The 23271-nt window shown below is 35.5% G+C and overlaps 1 protein-coding gene across 8 annotated transcripts in view; it reads right to left on the bottom strand.

Moving 5' to 3' along the window:
* Positions 1 to 23271, bottom strand: part of mapk10 (mitogen-activated protein kinase 10) — a 105726-nt gene that overhangs the window by 30011 nt on the left and 52444 nt on the right. For 6 of the 8 annotated variants that reach the window (XM_088628893.1, XM_088628888.1, XM_088628890.1 and 3 more), the window contains exons 4-8: positions 10678 to 10807; positions 8302 to 8360; positions 3631 to 3769; positions 2831 to 2996; positions 1685 to 1756 (exon numbers count right to left, since the gene is read on the bottom strand). In XM_088628893.1, the coding sequence (XP_088485019.1) occupies positions 1685 to 1756; positions 2831 to 2996; positions 3631 to 3769; positions 8302 to 8360; positions 10678 to 10807 (566 nt within the window). The remainder of the gene's footprint in view (positions 1 to 1684; positions 1757 to 2830; positions 2997 to 3630; positions 3770 to 8301; positions 8361 to 10677; positions 10808 to 23271) is intronic. The other 2 variants (XM_088628889.1, XM_088628891.1) reach the window with 1 other exon arrangement.

Here is a 23271-nt window from a genome sequence, read left to right as displayed (position 1 = left end):
CTGCTAAGTCGGCCCCCTGGGGATACAGAGCTGGGAGTATGCCAAAACAGAAAGGGATGTTTGTTGACTGAGCAACCGTACTGTAGCAGTGGGTAGATGGGTTAGGGTTTATTTAAAAGTTGGAGCAGGACCCATAGTCCCTTATAAAAGAATCATTAACATGATCTAATAGATTTTAGCACAATAACAAAATGGACTTCAGGTCATTGAAAACATTTTGGATTATTTGTTATTTTAAGGCATTCTGGACAGAATTCTGTATTGCAGCCTTTCTGCAAAGTCTAATTATTAATATTCAAGATTTGGTTGTAGCCAAAGGTGGGAGAAGCAATCACTTCAGAAAGGTCGTTGGCTTAGCAGAATTTGGTATTTCAGTGATGGTATAGCATTTGTGGTTAAAAAGCACTGAAATTAACTAAATCTACTAGGGTACCTAACAGAAGTATACGGGCTGGTTTACCTCTGACAAAAAAAATATTGAGGTGCATAACCTCATAGGAACTTATACGGAAAGAAATGGTGTTGCCCAACTCTCATGAACACACATATACTGTAGTATGTAACTAATTTCTTAGTAGTAAACCTTTACAGATAAGTGGATTAAGACCTCATTCTTCTTCCTAAAACGGTTTCCGTAAGTGACGTGGTTTCGATCACACCCTATCTGACACACATAAACTTCAGATGGTTTTCTCTGTGCACCAACTGAAAGCCAACAGAATGACTTTTCTGTAATCATATACAGTAGCATTCCCCCAAGGTCACAATAACTGTCAACCTGGATCAATGACAGTGGTAATCTCCTGCAATCTAAAGTCAGTTAGAAAAGCGAAACCTGCTGGTGCTCATTTTCAGATAACCGTAAATTACAACTGAAAAGCCTTTACAGTTTTTGTTTGCATATCTATTATTCACTGAAAGATTATATTTTTTTTACCTCCAGTGTGTTGGTGGTGATATCATATTTGATCAGTCAACACCATGTCTTGACTTTCAGATGATTTAGAGGTTATTCTACATACTGTATTTAATGATGATAAATATAATTGTTCATTCAGTCAAATAAGAAAACAACGTTTGACATGAAATATTGTATCCACGTAAAACTTTACAAAGTAACTGCTAAAATATTTACTGGCATTGCCTTTTTTAGTGAAAAATGAAATCCAAACTTGAATCTCTGGTCTTATATACTGCACCCTTCAGATTTTCTCTGGATTGAATACACTGTGAAGCTTCCTGCTTGGAATATCTTCTTATTTAATCAATATGTAATGGTATCATCCACATGTCATCTAAAAGGCCTCATGAAATAATTAACTTTCCCCTGTCAAGGTTATAAAAGTCCGGGTTTAAAGTATTCAGAACTTGTTTCCTCATTCACTCCAATTTACATTATTTGTTAGTTTTGTTACATTATTTCTCTGAATTCTGAGTAGTTATTAGTAACAGATTTAATTTGCTTCCTATGAAATAATGACATTAAATTAATTCCTAAATAAGAGATTGTGAGCTCCTTTTTGTATCACTGGATGTGTTAATTTTTTATTTAAAAATCAGCAAAGCATAGACAAAACTGTGTTCATCAAAAAAAAATCATGCCTAATTTACCAGACGCCTGCTATTATTTAAAAAAAAATAGAATATCTGAATCAATCAACAATGGCAAGCTGAACAAGGATACAATCCCTTCCCGGGAAAAGGATTTTGTGACGGACCATTTCTCCCATAATGCACCCAACTGACCATATATCAACTGTTGGTACAGAAAAAAGAAGAGTTGCGAGAACAAATGAGAAGTTAGCATAAACAAGACATTGCTGACAAATAGACAGCGAAGAATGATTCTAATGGAGCAGTTATCCTCAGACAAATTAGTATTAGTAGAAAGGGAATAATGTACAAACATTAGTGTTGTTTGGACCAAGGGTGTCCGAAAAAATCGCAAGGGAAATGCCTATGAGACAGAAAATCCATACTTTCCCAGAGCCCAAAGTCCTCTGTCAAATGTATTAATACAAGAAAAGTATCTACAGAGCATCCCCAAAGGTCAGATTGCAACAGACTTAAGCTTACACAACTATAACTGTTTATCTGAGAATGTTAATAGTGATTTCAAAATGCATGTATATGTAATGTCAAAGCATCCTAGAGGAAGTCCAGGTCAGGTCAACCATTGTTTTAAAAAATAATTTGTTTTATTTTTATTATGCTAATTTTTGGAAGATTAATTTTGATAAAGTCTTCTAATTGTGGACATATACTACGTAGTTGTAAGATCTTTTGAAAGTCAGATTGCTGAATTTTAAAGTCTTAACATAAGAATTATACTAATATGTTCTTAAGCATTACATTATTTAATATAAATATTTAACATACTGTATTATTCACATTTGTCTATTCATTTGTGTAATATGTGCTTTTACATACCTATTCACTCAACGCCACTATGAAATTAATAATGACATAATATTACAAATGCACATTTGCTTAATAGATTTTACAATCTGTTGTGAATTTAATAAGTGGGAAAATCCTTGACATTTCCTGACAGTGAACTACACAAAATAGGGAAAATTGTTATAACTATTTATTTTGTAATTCAGGGTCTTCTCAAGAGCTTGAAAATAATGTGCAAATTAATTAACCCATTATCTGAGGCAAAAGTGAGAATTATTTTCTCATCCTTTTTATTTTATTCTGCTAGACGTGCTCATGTGTTATAATGTGCTTTTTGTTTAATTCAATTCCATTTCTGACTGGAATTGAATACCTAGATACCTACTTTGAGCTTCCTCTGCAAAGGAAAGCATTGGGAATTAGATCATACCATTCTCCTTGTATCCCATTCCCAGAATGACTTCCGGAGCCCTGTAATAACGGGTCACAACGTAGGGAGTCATCATGAAGCTTGTGCCCGCAGTCCTTGCCAGCCCAAAGTCAAGGATCTTGAGTGTACAATCAGACTTCACCACAATATTGCTAGGTTTCAGGTCCTTTGGGAAAATTAAAGTGTGTACAGTTTTACATGAGGACAAGATTTTCAGGATGGATATCAATTTTTTTTGCTACAATGAAATCACCTCAAATTATGTCCCAAACTACGTTTAAATGAAGCGCTTACTTAAATTTGACAATTCTTTTCTCCACTCACATTACGTCTACTCTTTTAACTCACTTTCAGAAAGTTAACATCAGATCTTACTCTTCAGAAAAGAATCTTTAAGAATCAAGTTTGGGTATACAGTATAGCAATATAAATTATTACAGCATTAATAGAAAGTTCATAAATGATAACAGAACTGAATGAGTGATTAATTGAAGGCGTACAGGCACTATCTAAAAAATTAAAAATATATAATCTAATACCTACCAAACGTTAACTTACATATGTTCTCTGATATAAATTCTGCTTAAAGATACACAGCTCTTTAGATATACTGTATATAAAATAAACGAAAGCATATGGCAATTTGAGTGGGTATATTTAATATCAATCATATGTTATAAATTCTATGATTTGTTCTTTTTTCTAAATATGGTATAATCTGCTACACAAAACAGTTGTATTACAGCAGGTCATTCCTGAAAGTTCCATTCCATAATAACAGTGGGCTGTGGCTTGCTCACCCTGTGAATGATTCCAGCAGAGTGCAGATGTTTGATACCACACAGCATCTGATAGAGCAGGTAAGACATTCTCTCATGGTCCAGCTCCATCTGAATCACTTGACAGAGGTTGGCATCCATCAACTCCATTACAAGGTAACTAGAAAAAGGATCATAAACATGTTGTATGCCATCAGTAATTGCAAATATTCAACACAGCATATTGATCACTTTTTCATAGTTTGTCCTGTACACATTTTATTTAGCATTTTTACAGAAGAAAATTATACATGAATTGCAAGCATCAACCAATGTAAAACAGTGCCAATAAATACATACTGTAAATGAAATCTATAGTCATCCACTCCACATATCCTCGAGAAACTCACAAATAAGACAATTGGCGCTCTGTATTTCTGTATGAAAACTGGTAGTGCAGTTCAGCCAGACAAAATAATGTTATCGTTCAATGAAGTCAACTCCATAATACATAATACAGATACATTTTACAATCTAACTTTTCCATCTTACAATTTCTAGATTTAAAAGGTCCAATTATTATTTTTTCGTAATTTTCTTTTGTGTGTTTATTTTCAAAGCTGAACACATGCATTTATGAGTGCGACTAAGGAGTTTGGACATGTAGATGGAAATCAGGGATTCAGTCACTACAGTACATTGTTCTGTTGTAATGTAGAACAGAATAACATCACCAAGGTTTTAGCCAAGGATTAACTTTTCTTCTTTCGAATAGATTGCCTTTCTTATTCTCATATGTGCAGTTTAGTTATTACCACCAAGAAGAACTATTCCAGGCTTATTCCAAGATCAAACCTTTGACTCAACCATAAATCTCACTCAATAAATAAATCACATTACCAAAGATAAAAAACTCCAGACTTAAGCTAAGAAACAGTTTATATTTGTCTCATAATTGTTTTTGTTTTTTTTTAATAAAAATGATGCTTAACAAAGAAATCTTTTAAGGATGAAAAAAATCTTCAACTGCTAAAAAGATTACCATTACTTGTTTTTGATAAAACAATAACATTATTGCTTGAAAACTGATTTTGCACCTGTTTCAGATTGATATGAACCAAATATTCTAAATATAACTTAATATTATCATCTAAACTAAGGCCGACTAACACTTGAATCCAAATATCTACTTTCAGGTCAGATGCATTTTTATTACCAACATATTGATTTTCACTTGATTAAATTCGTGCCTGTGAGGAATGAATTAAGCCCATGTTGTATAAAACTCAATTGCTGGGTAACAGAGATAACACAAGGCTAGGAATCAAATCCTGAAATGAAATGCAGAACAATATATTTTTTTACACAAGTTTTTTTTCATCCATTTTGCTCTTTTTGCAAACAAAAAAAATAGACAATGCTATTACTATATTCAGTTCTTTACATATCATTGTTATACTCACCTGAGAATTAAAATCTTTCACCTTTAACATTAGAAATATGGGGCTGATCTGACTGATACTATATGATTTCCTAGGGATATACTGTAATTTCATTGATATTTTCTGCTTTTGTGCACCAGCTAAATCTGGGAGCTCTTTACAGCTCCCTCTGGTCTCATTGTTCCTTTCCTGAAAGCTGGTTTAGTATTGTGCAATCGTATATGTTGCCTAAAACTATTTTTTTTCAATGAAAAATCACATGAGATTGAAAGACAGAATAATAATATAATAGAATACTGTAGATACATAATATATTATATTATTGTAATTATTATTTAGAATTGTGTATATTTTATATATTGAGTTCTAATAATTTAATATTGTTGATTGAACTGAATAGTGTTGATTTAGAAAATTATGTTAAGAATGTGGATATACTGTAGCATAGTAGCATGTTGGATAGTGATGGTTTTTATTGAACATTGTGACTACTGTTTGGGATGTGCACAGTGAGAAAAGAAAACACTGATACAGTATGTTCAATCAGTAGAACTGCACAGTGACTGCTGAATTTCTGTGTGCTCAATAAAGTACTACATTTGAGACTTAGCAGACCAGTGCCATTCTGTGCATCATTGCAAATTGAGTTTTTATGCTGTAATTGAATGTCCATTGAAGTAAAAGCAATTAATCATGTGTGTACCATTTTTTTTCATAATTCCAAGAGCATCCAACAGGATTGTTTTTTTAAGGATACTAAGAAATATATGTGCACAAACATTTATTAATATATCACAATCATTCTCATTCTGGTGTTTATTGACTTCTTTTTATTTGACACAAAACGGAAACAGAAACAGAGAAAACAGACTGTGTTTTATCAAGTTTAATTGGACCCATTTGTCCAATTGAATTTGGCTAATATGCTTTGATCTATTCAGCAAGTGAAAAATTCAATTTGTGGAAACCTACTGTCCATGTATACATAGTGCAGATAAAATCAGTAATAAAAGCAAAATCCAACTTCAGAGAAACACAAACAGTAAAATAGATGAATAAATACTAATAAAAGAAGAAACAAACATACTGTAAAGGTAAAAAGTTGTGAAATGCCTGTCTTTAAAAAAATCTTAACTCACATTTTAAAAAATACCCCCTACTGAATAACAGATTATTTCATTATGAGATAGGAAATTTCACACAATTGGTGAACACTGAGACGGCTCACTCTCCCCTTGATTTGTTTTCAAAAGAAGCAAATGACTAAGCCTCTGTTGACCTTATAGCATGCAAAGATTACTTATAAGCAGATCTATGGAAATGTAGCTGACTTCTATAGCCACAAACACACTAGGGTCACTAGGAGCAAGTTTACATTTGTCTGTTTCTAGGCATTGCCATTATTAATAGAGATTTATTGCAATTTCTTTTTACTATTTAAAAAAAAGGGTCTACGACAAGTACAACAGAAGTGAGACCTGTCATTAAGTTTCGCCGCTACACATAGGGTCTATTTTCTCTCCTGCCATTCCACGGTTCGTCCTTTCCGACATCCGTGACAAGTATTATTTGGGAAGTTGATTGTTATTTATGAGTCTTTAAATAATTGATTAAATTGATCAAGTATTGGCAGCTATGGGTCCATTAAGTGAATGTGTTATAAGTGTGTTAATCATGCAGTCAATTTACTGTATGTACTATATAATACTGTCTTTGGCAAAATTGTCAGGCATTTAAATTATTTTCCTCGAGTGAAAAAGTCATGACACAATGGCAAGCACCATACTGTGTCGAGACAATACACAGCACAATCAGTCTGCTGTCAAGCTCAGAATGTTTATGATAAATGAGCTGTTAAACAATTTCAAAAGTATAAACCCACAGTGCCTCAAGTCTGGATGAGCATAAGTGGTTTTGAGGCACTTTGAATTTCAGCAAACTCTGGCCATGTTTGCAAATGAATTACAGTGCTTCTCAGCTCTGTCCAAGGGAGGAAAGAGCTGAGTTAGTTGAGGGCTGTTTGGCATGTGAAGGGAGACATACTGTATACAATGAAAATGAAAAAATGTAAATAGAGATTAATTTCAGTGATGGATTTGTTTAGATGGTATGAGTACAGGGCATGAGCCTGCAAAAGTTTTCTGGACATCAGTCGAAAAGAACAAGTTTTTAGAACAATTTAGATGCATCTGACGTAAAATGGGCAAAGAGTGTGTACAGTATGTGCAATTTTATCTTTAACAGCGTATGGCAAAGAGGGTTCCAAATACCTGGGCTAACAAATAAGTGACACGTTAGACTGCAAGAACACAACCTGAATGCTCTTTTCAATTCAATTTCTGGTTCACATTCTTACCTTACTCAAAACAAGAATTTGGGAGTTTTGTGCTGACTGACACCGGTAAATAAAGAACGAACAACTAACAGGTTAGGAGCCAGACTAGAGACTGAAACTCTACTTTTATTTAAGTCTTTCTTTATAGTTTTATAAAGTGTGATCTTGATCTCATGAACAGTTTTTCATTATATACTCTTATCTTTCATCTTAATGTTTTATGGGTATATAAATTATGTCCAGAAATTGTGGGGCAAAGGAGAGACCAGGGTTTAGACAAAACCTTTGATGATGAGTGCCCCCCTGCAGTTTGTCTCATGTTTAAGTACAGTATTATAATCAAAGCCATTACATGGCTAGAGGGAAATATCACATGAGTATGTATTTGAGCAGCAAACAGGGCAGTGCCACTGCTCATGCATCATTGTCCAGCACAACACCCCTTAAGACAAGGCCAGCACAGTTCATTAGATTTCTTATTAGACTTCAGCAGAGTAGGTTCTTGAAGCAAGTATTGATGTTTGAAACAGAAGTCACTACTGAAATGAAACCCAATGGAACTTAAAAATCCAAAGAACAGTGATGTTTCACAAAACCAAATGATAGGGATTCAACCCCTAATTTACCCCAGTCCTGGAATCACGAAAATAATAACTGTTTTTTTTGCACAGTGTATCAATGGGCGTCCAAAGTTTTGCCGTGTTCAGAAAAAACAATTCTATCTCTGCCATTTTAATATGCATTTCTTTAAAAGGTTATGCTAGGACATCGCTTCTCACTGTTACAGTGAGAGTTATATTTTCCAAGTGTCAGAAATATTCTTTGTCACACCATTATTACACACATTGGACTAACTGCAAACATGTGCTACATAATGTATTCAGGATTATTTTTTAATTAAACAGCCTTTGATATGAAAATCATAAGATTACTTACACATCCTGGAATTCTTCTAATGATTTTTGTGGCGTAAAAACGTTTAGTAAGCTGATTATCTAGAAGACAAAAATAAACAGATTCTTTAAAAGATTGCAACATCAATTCAAGCTCAAAGGAACTATAAAGCAAGAAACGTATGATTGATGTGGATAATAGTAACATTTTATTTTAAAATATTCATATTCAGTGTTACACAAAAAAATGAATTCACTCAGAAGAGCACAACAGAGACACAAAAATACAGTAAAAGCAGATTTAGAAGAAAAATGATCTGACTTTTTTCCCCCAGGAAAAGAGTGAATGCTCCTAATTCTTTGTCATGTTATTCAATTTACAGTAATACTTCAGGATATTTCAAATTGATTACATTTGTACAGTGCTCTTCATCCCAAAGGATCTCAAAGCACTTCACCTATAGGAAGGTGCACAGCCCCACCTGGGTAAGCATGTGGCAATTATTATGCTTTGTCTTCCAGAGGGAAATGTCCCTACTGGTTCACCAACACTATTGGCAGCAGTCACCAGGATTTCCTTGGAGATCTCCTATCCCAGGTCAAGCTTTTCTTAGCTTCTGAGATCTGATAAGATCAGGTTACAAGGTGCTAATACTGCTGCTCGAGGTAGATCGGGTCTTGAAGATTTAAGTATGAATATCAACAGGACATAGGACAAGACGCACATCAATACATTTGCAACCATTTCTGGTTTTTAAATTTGGGATGCAGAGAGAGAACTGTCTAACACGATGGGTTTTTTTTGCTCTGTCAATTGGGGACAAAATTTCAAAAGATCCTAAGGAGTGTAAGTATGAAAAAAACTTTAAAGATTCCTGTTTTAGTCAAATACACAGAAAACTAAAAAGACAGCAAAAAAATCAGAATCCGATGCAGGTAGGAATAGTGGCAAAGAAATACAGTATATAAAATAAAAGAGAAGATGATAATGTCAATGTTATTATTTGAATATTAATGTGAATGGTTATTTTCCAGGGTTATGAGTACCACAGGCACTGCTAAGGGACATTAGTAGTGAATTTTTGAAGCCCTGACTTGTAATCACCCATCTCATATTCCTTGATATGCAACATTAAAAACCAGACAGCTTTAAAGTACTTTGAAACAATCACACAGCAGGCAATTGGTTAAATAACAATTTCAGGAGCACACAGTTCCTTTGTGAACAAAGACAGCGTATGAAATGGATCAGGGCTCCAGCACTGGTTTGAATGACCCTCGTTCAAGGACACTGCTGAATTAAACGCTGTTGCTGAGGGAAAGAAAAGCAGCAGCATTAGAGCAGCTCACGGCTGTATAATGATTAAGCATCTTATAAAAGCGCTGGCAGCCTAACGATATTGTTGAACAGCTCATTTTCCAAAACATCCAATTCACGTGAAAGTAGAGGCACAGAAATTTGTTTTCAAATTGATTGAGTTCTAATGCAGCAAAGAGACAACAAAACATTTTTCTTCAGATTTGTATGACTGTTACGAAGTTTATCATATAGCATGATCAAAGCACGATCACATTAAAAATAAGCAAAGGAGAAATCCTTCGACGTCTTGTAAATGCTAGTAATATATCATAGTTTCAGAACTATTCATTCCAGTTTATAATGGTTATAGTCCTGATAATCTACCTTTTGTTTAAAAATAACTAAAATTGTCATGCTGAATGTCGGCTATTTAATATCCCATAAGTGTGCTCATACTGATTAAGCATTAATAGTTCATAGCAAATTCTAATTTGCTTTGAACTATGAACATATTTAAAATTAATAGAATAAAATAGAACCATTACATATTCTTGAACAAATCTGTGAATACAGTACTACACCTTTAAGGCACTGATATATTACAGAATTGTCAAAGGAGGCAAGAACCAAACAAAGCTAATTGACTCCCAGATTGACTATGTGTGGACCATTTAAATTATTCTTGGGTAGTGCTAAAAGGGTCTTATTATTTCTTTTACAGTAGATCCATTACTTACAATTGTAGATTGTGCTTTATCAAAAGTTTAATTGGTAAATGCATCAAGGTTTTAGGGTGATATAAAATGTAAATAAAATTGTACTTACTTTTAAATTAATAATTGCATAACAGTATCAAAATATATACAGTATGTACAGTATTATTAAATATGCCTGTAATTTTTAATACAAGTCTCATCTCATTAATTGAGTACCGAGTGCCAATGCAGTGGTTCGTAATTTCGCAGACATAATGTTACTTATCTTGCTTTATTTTTTACAATTCTTACATTTTTACACAGCGATATCCAGGTTTATTAATAACATTCATTTCTTGGAAGCTATTCTAAAGCAATAGAGATGCATAAGGCAATTAAACAAGTACTGTGAACACAGACTTACATTTTTATGGTTGACACATTTCATCAGCACCAGCTCCCTGTAAGCTCGCTTGGCATGGGTTTGGTTCTGAAATGGTCTGCTGAGTTTCTTGATGGCCACATTTCTATCAAGGACAGCATCATACCCGGCACTGCGAAAGGCAAAGGATGAACAAGCCAACATTAGTGTCCATTGGATAATTACTGTACATACAGGGCAATTTTTTATCCACCTAAGCATTACAAGCATTTAAAACATAATGTGTAAAGTTACAAGTAGAGATGAATTCAAAAGGTTATTAAGGAGATGGGAAATCAGGTATTCACAAGTTTATATTCCAGAGCTCCATGCAACAGATAATATTCAAAATGTCATCATGCAATGTGAAAAAATTGTAGTTCAGAAAAGGGTATTTTGGGATTAAATATCTGTTGTGACTGTGCGAGAGAGAGAGAGAGATTATCTTCAGAGACCGTATCACATAGTGGCAATTTTTTTCTTCGAAACTGTTCACACTTGTAGTCTTTCAACAAATTCCAATGATATCCCTGGATGGGGATGGGCCACTTATTTCTACAAATTTGAATCCAAGTGAACACAAACCAGAGGACACAAAATGTACATCTCTTGGATTATCATGTTTGTTAAAATATGCAGGTCTGTCTGGGATGCTTGATTCCCCTATTTGTCTAGTCACATAATCTGTATTCTTTACTAGTGAAAACATGAACTCAGAGAATCTTATTGTGGTGTTTCCCAGGGATTTGTTGTTGAGCTTTTCTTGTTTAACATCTTTATTATTCCTCTTGGACATGTAAATCATTGGCATGGCCTTCTACTCCACTCCAAATCTGAACACACCTACTGTAGCTTTCCATGGAAATGAACCCTGATAATACGTGGAATACATTGAAGCATGGAGGCCAGACAACTGTTGAGTGCTAATAAGATCCTACTACTGGGATCCTACTCTCAACTTAAAAATCCTAAAAACTTAATTTTCTCTTAGTTTTAGGAAACGTGCCTGCTATCTTCACATTAAGTTCATACGATCTATTCTGCAGCCCAGTTTAACTCATTGTAAAGTTTGTGAGGAATACTTTTCTTGAAAAGTTAATAATTCATGACTGATTGATTAGTGCTTCGGCCATGCTGATAAGAATTTAGCCTTTATTTCACTGAAGGCAACAAAAAAAAAGTAATCACAGTCATTACTGCCATAATTATAATGACCATAATCCTAATGATCATGATTGTAATCGAGATAATAACGATTATACATGGTATTTTTTTTTTCATTTTGGGTGTGTGACTTAGAAACAGCTACGAAACTAATTCATCTAATTCTAGATGCTACAAGTCTAAAGGTTTTACTACAATAATTTAGAGGCCTTTTAAGGTTCTTTGGAGTGATATACAGTATAGGACTTGCATTTAACAGTTAAACATGTCATATATTTCTTTCCTGTTAAAATAAATGTCAATTTCTGAAAGTACTTTATAGCATTAAAACTGTTGCTAGCTTTTGAACCATTATGACTATGTATTTACTATTAGTCTGGTGGTAATAATAATAATAATAGTACAATTCTTAAAAGCTTACTTGTGCCACTTATTTGACTTTAAAAAATCAAATAAGATTGATGATTTTGGTGACTTAGATGTTTGCATAAAGGGGATTTTAAGTTAGAATTAGTGTCATAACAAAATATTTTAAATAATTCTTAGGCTTAAACTCTGAAGTAGTCAAGCTATTCATACTGTATATAGTACTATAGTTGCTATACCAAAATAATAAAAAAAAACGTATTCCAGGTATTAGTTTGAAGAAAAAATGTATTTTCCATGTATACATACTGTACATATAAATGTATGTATTTTTCTATCTCCTTTTTTATTTGCGAGTTACAAATCTTACAGCTACTTTCTAAAACAGAAAGCAAGGTCTGTCAGGAACAAAAGGGGGTTTAAAAATGGTCCTGTTGTAGTTTTTAATTAAAAACCGGTCTATATGCAAACTGCTGGAATTGTAAATGTAGGACTTTATCATTGTAAACTGAATGGAGAAAGCTGTTGATGGGGGTATCTGACTATTACCCTGCTTTTTATGCACTGAACTTAAATTAAATCAATGTTCCTTTCTTTAAAGGCATCTGTTTCCAACAGTAGGAAGCAATAACTGATGACGAAAAGATAGAGTGCTCCTTTCACTTTAGTATTGGACAGCATGTTCATATTCATTAATAACACAGAATCACATCCAATAGCTATTACCTCCTGGGGGCAGTACTGAAATAATCACTTATGTAACATGTAGGTTTCATTAAATTCTTAGGAGCAAGGGCTTAAAAGGAATTGTAGTAACTACAAGACCTGTTTTGACTTAAAGGGTATAGTTAAAAGTCTTCCAAATACTTGAAACATTTTTTATTCAAACTAATAATTTTATACAAAGCAAAGGTTTAGACTACAGGAATCAAAACAAACCTTCCATTTAGTTTTCTTCATAATAAAAAGAGGGCAGGCTGATTCCAATTGTGATGAAATGATTCCAATTGAAAGTCTCCTTGGCTTGAGGAGAGTTATACACGCAAGACATCAGCCACCCCAACCTACTTCATGTTCAGTAGTTGCTGTACTACATAATGTATCTTCATTAGGTTATTAACTAGAGTTTCTGAAAAGATATACTGTAAATGTTGGTTATTTTTTGGACACAGGTCATCAACCTGAGCCTGTTTTAGTTTTTCTTCAGTTGCCTTTCCCATTTAGCTAATGTTCTTTCACAGTAGAACAGGATCAAATAATAAAGAGAGAGAGTGCATCTTTATTAGTCCCAAGGGGTAATTTGTTTTAAAGCAACAGAGAATCAATGTGTTAAACAGGGTTATGGCTATAGGTATATGAGAACATAAACCTGTTCATTTTTAATCTGGGAAATCTGTATCTACGTTCCAAGGGGAGTATTTGGAATTCATTAAAAAGGGCATGAAGGATGGATTTTGCTTTTACACAAGACTTACTTGTGTAAGTAGACATGGGATAGGACTGAATGACTTTCTGACATAGTTTGATAATACTTGCCAATTTGTTCTTACTTCTCAGATTCAGATTCTCAAACCAGCAGATCAGGGCAAAAGTTTAATTCAATACATTTAATGAAAGACTGATGATCATGATCAAAAACAAATGATCAACCTTAAAATGTTTGAGATTCTTTAATAAAAAATAGATGCTGTTGGCCCTTTTTGAAAACAGATTCAACATTTGCCTCAAAATTGAACTTGCTGGCCAGAACAGTCCCTAAATACTTACTGTATATCTATCAACCATTTACACTGATTCACCCCTAATAACAACAGGCTTTTGAGCTGCCTTAAATTTAGAAAGTCAAGGTTTCATTTAGATTATGGAACTGTAGATAAAATGTTCATAGAAATGAATTCTTACTTGTGCCACAGAACACACAGGTCTCAGAAAGTTCCACAATTTCATATATTGCTTTCACACTTCTAGAAAAGCTTTGGCAGAAATGAAACATTTTAAAATTGTTTTGTGTATGTTTTGAACCATGCATTGCAAAATACCCAGAGAATATGGTGAAAATTATGGCAGTTATGTAGCGAGAGGGCACCAAAATCAAAATGTTCATAGCTGAAAATAAGAATGAATATTCTTTACATGTAGTCTAAAATCAGGTGTTCGTATAAAAATAAACAGGCTATGATGCATTACAACTAAGGTGTATTGGAGCAAGTACACACCAAAAATCAACAAATTTAACTTTGCAATAATGCCGCGCCCATATTACTTCAGATATTTAGATGACGGTGATGCCAATAGTTGTGGGTGTCATGCCCAGTACATCTAGAGGGCGCTCTACTTCTCTCCTGTTCCTAGTTCCCTGTGACTATTCATGTCTTTCTGGTGTGTCTTGTTGTGTAGCCTATTTACTTCCTGCTTCTGCTCTGCTCCTCGCTCAGCATTGAGGTTCAGATGTCCTGAAACCCACCTAGCACCAGGTCACTCCTGTCCTGAGGGCATAGGTTTCTACATGGCATTTCCTGAACAGCTGAGTCCGGGCTAACCCCCGTCTCGCTGCTACGCATAGGGTGTATTTTCACTCTCCTGCCATTCCATGGTTCGTCCTTTCCGACATCCGTGACAGTGGGTTGTTGTCATTCATTCAGCAATAATTAAGCAAAGTTTGTATCAGAAAATCCTTAAACCTACACTGGGGTACTAGTCCCACCCCTGTTGAATGTTTAAATACATAGAGACTTTACATTTTGGATATAAGCACACTGAAAGCCAGATACTGCACCCAACGTCCGGGGAAAAACAAATGTACAGTATCCTAAATGGATGGATGAGATCCTCTGATCAGTTAGATATTAACTACCAAGATGGGCTGACTGCTCTCCTCTCATTTGTAACTGTATGTTCTTACTATGTTACTGCATAGTTTGATTTTTATAATAGTAACAATAGTAAAAAAAAGTCTAGTAGATTTAACAGGACATTTTGTATCTCAATCCCTCACTTGAGCTAGAGATTATTGATAATAAGGCAGCACTTACTGTACAAACATGACATATTTTGAATGTGCTGAGAAATCTGTTATTGGTTCATTTACTGTATACCAATGGTGCACTCAACCTCACTCTGCAATTCAAAATATATACTTTTACAAACACATTTATCACAGTGTAATAAGTGATTAATTTTTAATGTTCCCACAAACCCTAGAACTCTGCATGGCAGTTATTCATTTATCAGTGTATTGCTTTAATAAGTGTATTTTTTAAAATAATGGGAAATATTGAAAGTGAGGAATGATAGAACATGTCAGCCATATTTGCAAGACAAAAGAGACTGAGTTAACTGCATTTGGGGCACAGCTGAAATTTGGGAATCAGAAATTGCCTTTAACAATACATTTTCACTGTTAAATCCCTTGTGTGTTTTCATAGACATCTATATTTAAAAATATCCAAGGCACCGGAGAAAACCAAACACTCCACAGCAATCACTGTGAAGATAAACAAAGCTTTGTAGACTAGTGGGAAATTAACACAGCAGGCACCTCATAGCAATGAATGCCAGCACAGAAGCTCAAATATTATTTTATTGCTTCCAGCATCATTTCTGCAATTTAAGAGAGTGGATCACAAATGACATTACAGATATATCACAAAACCAAATGTTTTGAGTAACTGAATGTAAGACATTTTAAGATACATTATCAAATTTGTTTTTTTTGTTCAAGAAAATATCTATAGCATGTGTTAAGCTCTGTGGCAAAATATTGTTTATTATTCTTTGATGTGCTGTAATCATGCCCACTGATCTGTGCATAGAGTTCTGCACATTGCAAAATAACTCTTGGTTTGGTTGTGATTAGATCTCCAAATAGACCTGTCATGAACAATTAGACTGAGAGTTGCTTGTTTGGCGCCATATGCCAAGTGGTCTGGAAGTCTTATGGATACTTAACTAACTGTACTGCAGTATACTGTATAACTCACAACCTTCCTCTTTATTTTCACCCACCTATTGATCACAATAACAACACAGAAAATACAAAACCTAAAAGCCACAGAAGAGGACTGTAGTTTTTGTTAATGACTGTAATTCCTCATAATCAACTTAAGCATGTCGGCTAAACTAATGAAACAACAAATATTAATCACGTTTGACTTGTCTTCACTGGGGGAGGTTTCAAAAGTACAGGGGTTAGTTTGTATTTCTCCATACCTTTTGGTGGGGAAAAAACATACACTTGCATTGATTTAATAAGAGTACATATGACTGTTTGTAGACTCCTGGATGACAGTCTTGCTGAAGAGTCTGTGGTGACTAATAACATTACATGACTGCAGAAGGTTGCCACAGATGGCCTCAATCAGTAATGAATGGCATGGTGATGATAAGGAGGGAAGCACTGGAGTTTTCTGAACTTAGAACATGACAGCATCCTGATGAAGTAAACTAAAGATGTGGAACAATGGCGAGAACTGAAAAGCTCCACAATCCTTGTCAAACCGTCACTAAGGTAGATCTATCCATGAATATAGCCACTAAAGAAATGGAAGTAAAATCATGGCTTCAGTCATGGCGGAATATGATGCAATTTCCAAAACATGTCTTAGTGATTATCTGTGAAATTCAAGAAAAGGATGTACAGGGGCAAGAAGGAGCAGGCAGAAGCACATTTCCAATAAAGGAACATGTTTCCAATAAAGAAACTGCAGAAATAAATATTTTATTTGCTCATTTCAAGTCACAATAAAGTCATCAAGAACAATAAAATGCTGGTGTCTATACCAGAGTCATACTCATTTCAACTCTGGGTTGAAAAGATCTTCCTTAATGCAGCCTATTAGTTAGTAGTGTTTAGTCTTGTAGTCCCTTAACAGTTTGGAAGCAAATTTATATTCTTCCAACTGATGTGCTTGGCATGCACCACTACTATACTTATCTTTAAGGTACTCTAATATCCAAGTAGCAACCTTCTCCCAAAATTACAAAACCAAAACATTTTAATGGCTCATTCATTGACTCTGTTTATATATTCACATGCACACAAAGAAAATCCTTGAGAATATATTCTCATGTTATAAATTGCAAGCACAAATTTTCTCACCCTGACCACATGAAAAGAATATGTCTAGCAGCCACCAGGATCAGGTTTTATACATAATGATCAAGAACACTGCTGCACAACAAAACTTTACAAACTGCATCTATTTCACAATGTGGAAATAATGATGCTCCAGAATACGTCCAACTTGTAATTTGTGCTATTGTAAAGCTGCTCAGCACTTTTAAAAACGTAAATACTTATGGAGTAATAATTTACTTACAGTATTTGCACTGCGTTGCTGGTAATGGATTCCTTAATTGTACAGTGTGTATGATTTTGATTGTATGTTTCTGTAAGCAAATTGTCTACAATCTCAGAAACATTATCTTTACATCAGATTGCATAATTATGTTTAAGAATGGTTCAAGGAACTATACATACAGTATACAGATTTTTGCTACCATTTGGCTGTCTATAGGTGATAGTACAAATTTAAGCTTGGTTGTATCCTCCTCCAGCTGGACACACCTGCCTTAGATTTGCCCCCTGTGAAATGGAACTGCACAGGCAGAAAAAGAGTTCCTCTGATTGGTCCTGTGCATAATTGGACATTCCTCAGGAGCAACAGAAATCAGAGCATGTCATCAGTCAGGTGTATAGGCTTGGGGTTGTGTCTAAGCTCCTGCAGTTCAGGGAGAGAGTGAGTTATTAGAGGAACTATAGAGAGTTTAGATACTGTAGCACAGGAGTAAATATTTTATTCCTGCCTTTTAAGACCAGCAGCCAGCCTGTAGTCCCAATTCCAGATGAATTAGGATGAAGCTTGAAGGTTTTAAAAGAGGAAAAAAACATGCAAGTATTTTATTATGGAGCAGATTAAACTAATGGGTGACAGATACCATAAATTTAGCATTTTGTCTCTTTCATATTCCTGGATTTAATCTGAATTCGTCATAGTCTCTGTAGAGTTGTTGACTAATTTTAATTGTAGTTGAAAACTGGGCACCAAAGAATAAGCCATGTAGGGCACATCAGTAGGTGTCCAAGGAGACAAGGGACACATTCCTTCCCATTAAAGGGAAAGCCTGACCATATATTGAAGGGTGAGCCCTGTTAAGCATGTCCCTGTGAATGTAATGAATAGTTTTAATTTTAAGAAGAGGAATGGAGTTTCATGAGTTTCTGTTCCAGTCTTCCAGTCTATTATACGGTTGAACATTTGAAGAGTTGATCCACAGGAGATAAAGAGCAGAGGAATATATTTTATTAACTAATATATCTGTGTTGGACTGGTTTTTGGGACTGAGCAGGCTTCTCCGAAAAGCCAAAAATAGTGACAGACCTCCCAAACGTGCACTCATAAATTGGTGATATGCTAGCTCTCAGCTGCATATTGTGGCTTGGTGCTCGACATTCACTATACTATGCATAAATATCTATGTGTTTTGGAAAGAAGCCCTACACAGAATGAACCTTTAGATAAAGGATTTCAGATGAGTGCCTACCAGAATGCAATCATATAAATACATCATAAAACCAACATGCCTGTAAATGGAACTAAAATACCACCTTATCAATACAGACCATATAAATTGAAAGTAACAAATAGGTTACTTAGTTTAATTTTAAAAACATTCACCCTGTAGCGGCGAGGCTTATTAATAAGAAAGAATTAAGTGTTCTGAGCCTTCCCAAATGAGGCCCCATTTCTCTGTTCATCTCTGTGGTGCAGCCACAGAGAAACTATTCATGCAGGCTGATTTCCTTTGATAAGGACAGCTCCCAAAGGGGGATGCACTTAGCTAAGCCTGGCTATCATGATCAATGGTCATCCATTGGCGCCTATCTGTCTAGGGAGTGGCAGTTGGACATCTGGACTGCATTACTAAGTGTCAGGAGTAAGTGACTCATATCTCACCTTGATCAACCAATCAGGGACTGGTAGGGCCGAGTAACCCACGTGGGACTCTGATGCCCATGGAACTTTCAGCCAATCAACGAGCTGAAGTTCCTCCAGGTAAAAACAGGCAACACAGAGAGCCTGAGAGATTCGAGATTCAGAGGAGATTCAGAAGAGATTCAGTAAGATTCAGAAGGGATTCAGGAGAATTCTGTGGACTTTTCTAAAGGGAATTCAAAGGAGAATTCCAGGGCAGGACGGCCCAGGAGCAGAAGGCTACCAAGGGCAGGACATTCTCGCAGCGCGCCTCCTGACCATCCTGAGACTCAGCCCGGACAACCACGGAACGGCCAGTGTGTCCGAGTGCCAGAACTTTCCTTTGATCTAAGAGTCTAGAGTGGAGGTTGCCAGAGAGTAACCAGCAGCAGGCCTCGTGAACAGGTCGGAACTGTGGACTAGCTCTTCATCAGGAATGAACCGATCCTCTTCCCGACTTGCTGGGACCCACAGTCATCTTTTCTCCTGTGCACAAACTTTGCTAGTTAAAGCCAACACTAACTAGCCGGTCAGTGAACATCAGCAGCGCACCGTCGCAAGCCGCACAGCACAGCCTGGCACCGAGCCAGAGAGCGTGGATTGGACAGCAACAGCCTGCAACTGTTTCTTTGTGCCCGCAGGAGATCTGAATCCCCAGAAATTGGATGAGTATTCAACTTCAATGCATTACAGCTCGAGAATTCAATTGTTATCCCAACCAGTTGATATCAATTTAATTCCTAAGAGTTATGTACTTGTTTTGAGTATCTAATGTAGAAGTTATAACCAAGTTCATTTATGAAACGGTCTTAATGAATGATATACTGAACGTATGTCCTCTTGATATGTGTAACTCTTTGTAACTGACTGAATATATACCTTTTGTATTCTGATAACCCTCTCGATAAGATCTGTTAGGTTTATATGCATATTTTATGTATTAATAAATGTATCCTCGTGTATTAGTACCTGTGTGTGTGCGTTGTTTGAGTTATGTCGCATGGTTGGATTCTAAAGCCATCAAAAGAATCAACTACAATTAATAATTGTCTCAGTAAATGCCCAAACCCTACAGAACTGGTGCCTTCAGAGAGCCACTACATTACATTTTGGCTATGGCAACGTTACATATTTGGCGTCTCTGAACGGCTATGAAACATTACAACCCATTTTCTAACTACTTCTTCCAATTCGTGGTCACATGGGAGCAGGTTAGACACTGACACAAACACACTCACACCTAAAGCCAATTTTCCCAGAAGCCAGTTAACCTACCAGTATGTTCTTGGACTGTGGTGGAAACCAGAGCACTCATGCAAACAATGGGACAAACACTACAGAGATAGTCCTCAGTTCTGGAATTGAACCCAGGACTCCAGTACTGCAAGGCAGTCATGCTAACCACTGTAAACAGGGGGTTTTCAATTTCAGAAAATCAGAGTAGAGTTGGGCAGGATAAGTATTGATTTCAGTAGAAAATGGATGGCAGACTAAAAATATTCTGCTTGAAGAAAAGTGTCCCTAATTAAGTAAACCAAAGTCAGGCAAGAAATGATTACTGTAAATTAATCAATTAAGAAAAGTATAAGCAGAAGTTTTCATTGGTATAACAGCTATATGGGAACACTAACTACTGTATCAGGTAATGACAGGGAAATGATTGATGTATTAAACTATTATTGCACTCAAGTGTTTACAAAGGAATAAATAAAAACATGCCTAAGGCACAGCAAGCACAAAGTTCTATATTAAATATTATTAGCATTAAAAAGGCAAAAGTATTACAGCTACTATGTGCACTTAATATAAAAATTACCAGGGCCCAAAGGTGTTTTATCAATTATACTTAAGGAAATAGCTTACAGTATGTTACTTATAGGCCATTAACAAAACTCTTCTTATAGTCTCATGTGCCCTGTGACCGGAAAATTGCTTATGCTGTGCTAATCCAAATGAGTGACAAAACCAAACCAAACAATTACAGACTAGTATTTCTTATTTACAGTAAATTACTTTAATTGAATTAGACATAATAAGTACTCAAATAGGGGATAATCTACATGGCAATAAGATTTTTAAGGGTTAGGCAATGTGGATTTGGAAAAGATGGGTGTTCTTTGCCAGCAGCCATATCACCCTGCAACTCACAACTGGCAGCCCACTGAAGCTAAGCAGGTGTGAGCCTGGTCAGTACCTGGATGGGAGACCTCCTGGGAAAAACTAAGGTTGCTGCTGGAAGAGGTGTTAACGGGACCAACAGGGGGTGCTCACCCTGCGGTCCATGTGGGTCCTAATGCCCCAGTATAGTGACGGGGACACCATACTGTTAACAGGCGCTGTCCTTCGGATAAGACGTAAAACCGAGGTCCTGACTCTCTGTGGTAATTAAAAATCCCAGGGCGTTTCTCGAAAAGAGTAGGGGTTTAACCCCGGTGTCCTGGCCAAATTTCCCATTGGCCCTTACCAATCATGGCCTCCTAATAATCCCTATCTATGAATTAGTTTCATTACTCTGCTCTCCTCCCCACTGATAGCTGATGTGTGGTGAGTGTTCTGGCGCACTATGGCTGCCGTCGCATCATCCAGGTGGTGGTGCACATTGGTGGTGGTGGAGGGGAGTCCCCATTACCTGTAAAGCACTTTGAGTGGAGTGTCCAGAAAAGCGCTATATAAGTGTAAGCAATTATTATTATTATTATTCTTTAACTAAGAAGCAACAGCAGTAATAGATACAAGCTGATCATACAATATGGTATATATGGTATTTAGATTTCAAGAAGGCTTCTTCAGAAAATTCTTGAAATACAGGTCTTGAATTTGAATACAGAAATACAGGTCTTGAAATGTAATGTACAATTCTTGATATACTGTACATTAAAGGTACAGTACTTGGATTAAGAATAGCAGCATACAGACTCTATCTTTGACAGCTGATACTGATGCAAATAAATATTCTTAGAAAAGAAATGCAAGGTCTTGTAAAAATCATAAGATTTCGATTCATCTTACAATAATCATCAGGTGCGTGGTTAAAAGTGTTCATTTCTTAAATTGAATAAAGTTAAATAGAATATAATGTTACTATATTACTGTAACTAAGGCTATCATAAGAAAAATATATTGTGTTGATTTTCTTTTTATATAATAGGTAGTGGTAACATGCAGCTATTTCTGAATGTAGTCAAGTCTCAATTATGCAATTGTGGAAACTGTATTGTTTTAGGTTTAACCCACTTGCATTGAGGGAAGAGTGCCTGCCACAATAACAAGGAAGATGAAACCCCCTGATATAGCAAGAGGTTGTTGTGTTGGGAATGGTAGAATGCTTAGCTTGGCAAATTCACAGAAACCAATGTCTAGAGGCTGGTATTTATACATCTGAGCCTGTGATTTTCTTGAACTAGGGCTTGCCCTCCTCCTGCATTTTCATCCCAAACTACAGTAAATAATTCCACACAACTATGGCAAACTTCTGAAAGAATAGGCAATTAAAACTGAGAATCTGTCAGGAAGATAGTTACAGATCATGTTGGCATTTCTCAAAAAATAACACATCATTTAAACTAAAGACTGTACTATTTTTAAAGTCTGTTTGACAAAGATCTTGAAAGATGATTATTAATTTTGTTTTCTTTGATTGGAGTAAAGCTTCGGGGGCTCATACTTCTGTATGCTTGTCATCGTGTATGCCTTTGTTTTTTGGCGAGGTTTACCATATACTCACCTGGCATCATTCATATTAATTAAATTGATCAATTCTATGTTTTTAATGTCTTAGTTTTCTAAATAATAAGAAAGTATCAGAATTATTGAAGAGATTAATAGTTTTTCTTTGATCAATCTATTATTGCAAAATGGTACACATAAATTCACAAAAAAACATGATTTTGGAAGATCCCCATGGCAAATTGGAAGAATGCATGCTGTATATACAGATCCAGCCATTCAGAATGCACAATGAATAGTGTGCTTTAATATGTATGCATGGCATGTTCCAATGTATTTTTTTTTAAATTCTGCTGCCGGACTGCAAAACTTTGTAAAACCACCAGGTGCTGCAGCATATGTAAGATGGGGAAGTTTTCAATAATGT

Source organism: Lepisosteus platostomus, chromosome 4 (assembly GCF_059453375.1).
Source record: "Lepisosteus platostomus isolate fLepPlt1 chromosome 4, fLepPlt1.hap1, whole genome shotgun sequence".
In the NCBI taxonomy this organism is placed as follows: Eukaryota; Metazoa; Chordata; class Actinopteri; order Semionotiformes; family Lepisosteidae; genus Lepisosteus; species Lepisosteus platostomus.
The sequence above is the reverse complement of the archived record's forward strand: the minus strand, read 5'-3'. Positions and strand labels throughout refer to the sequence as shown.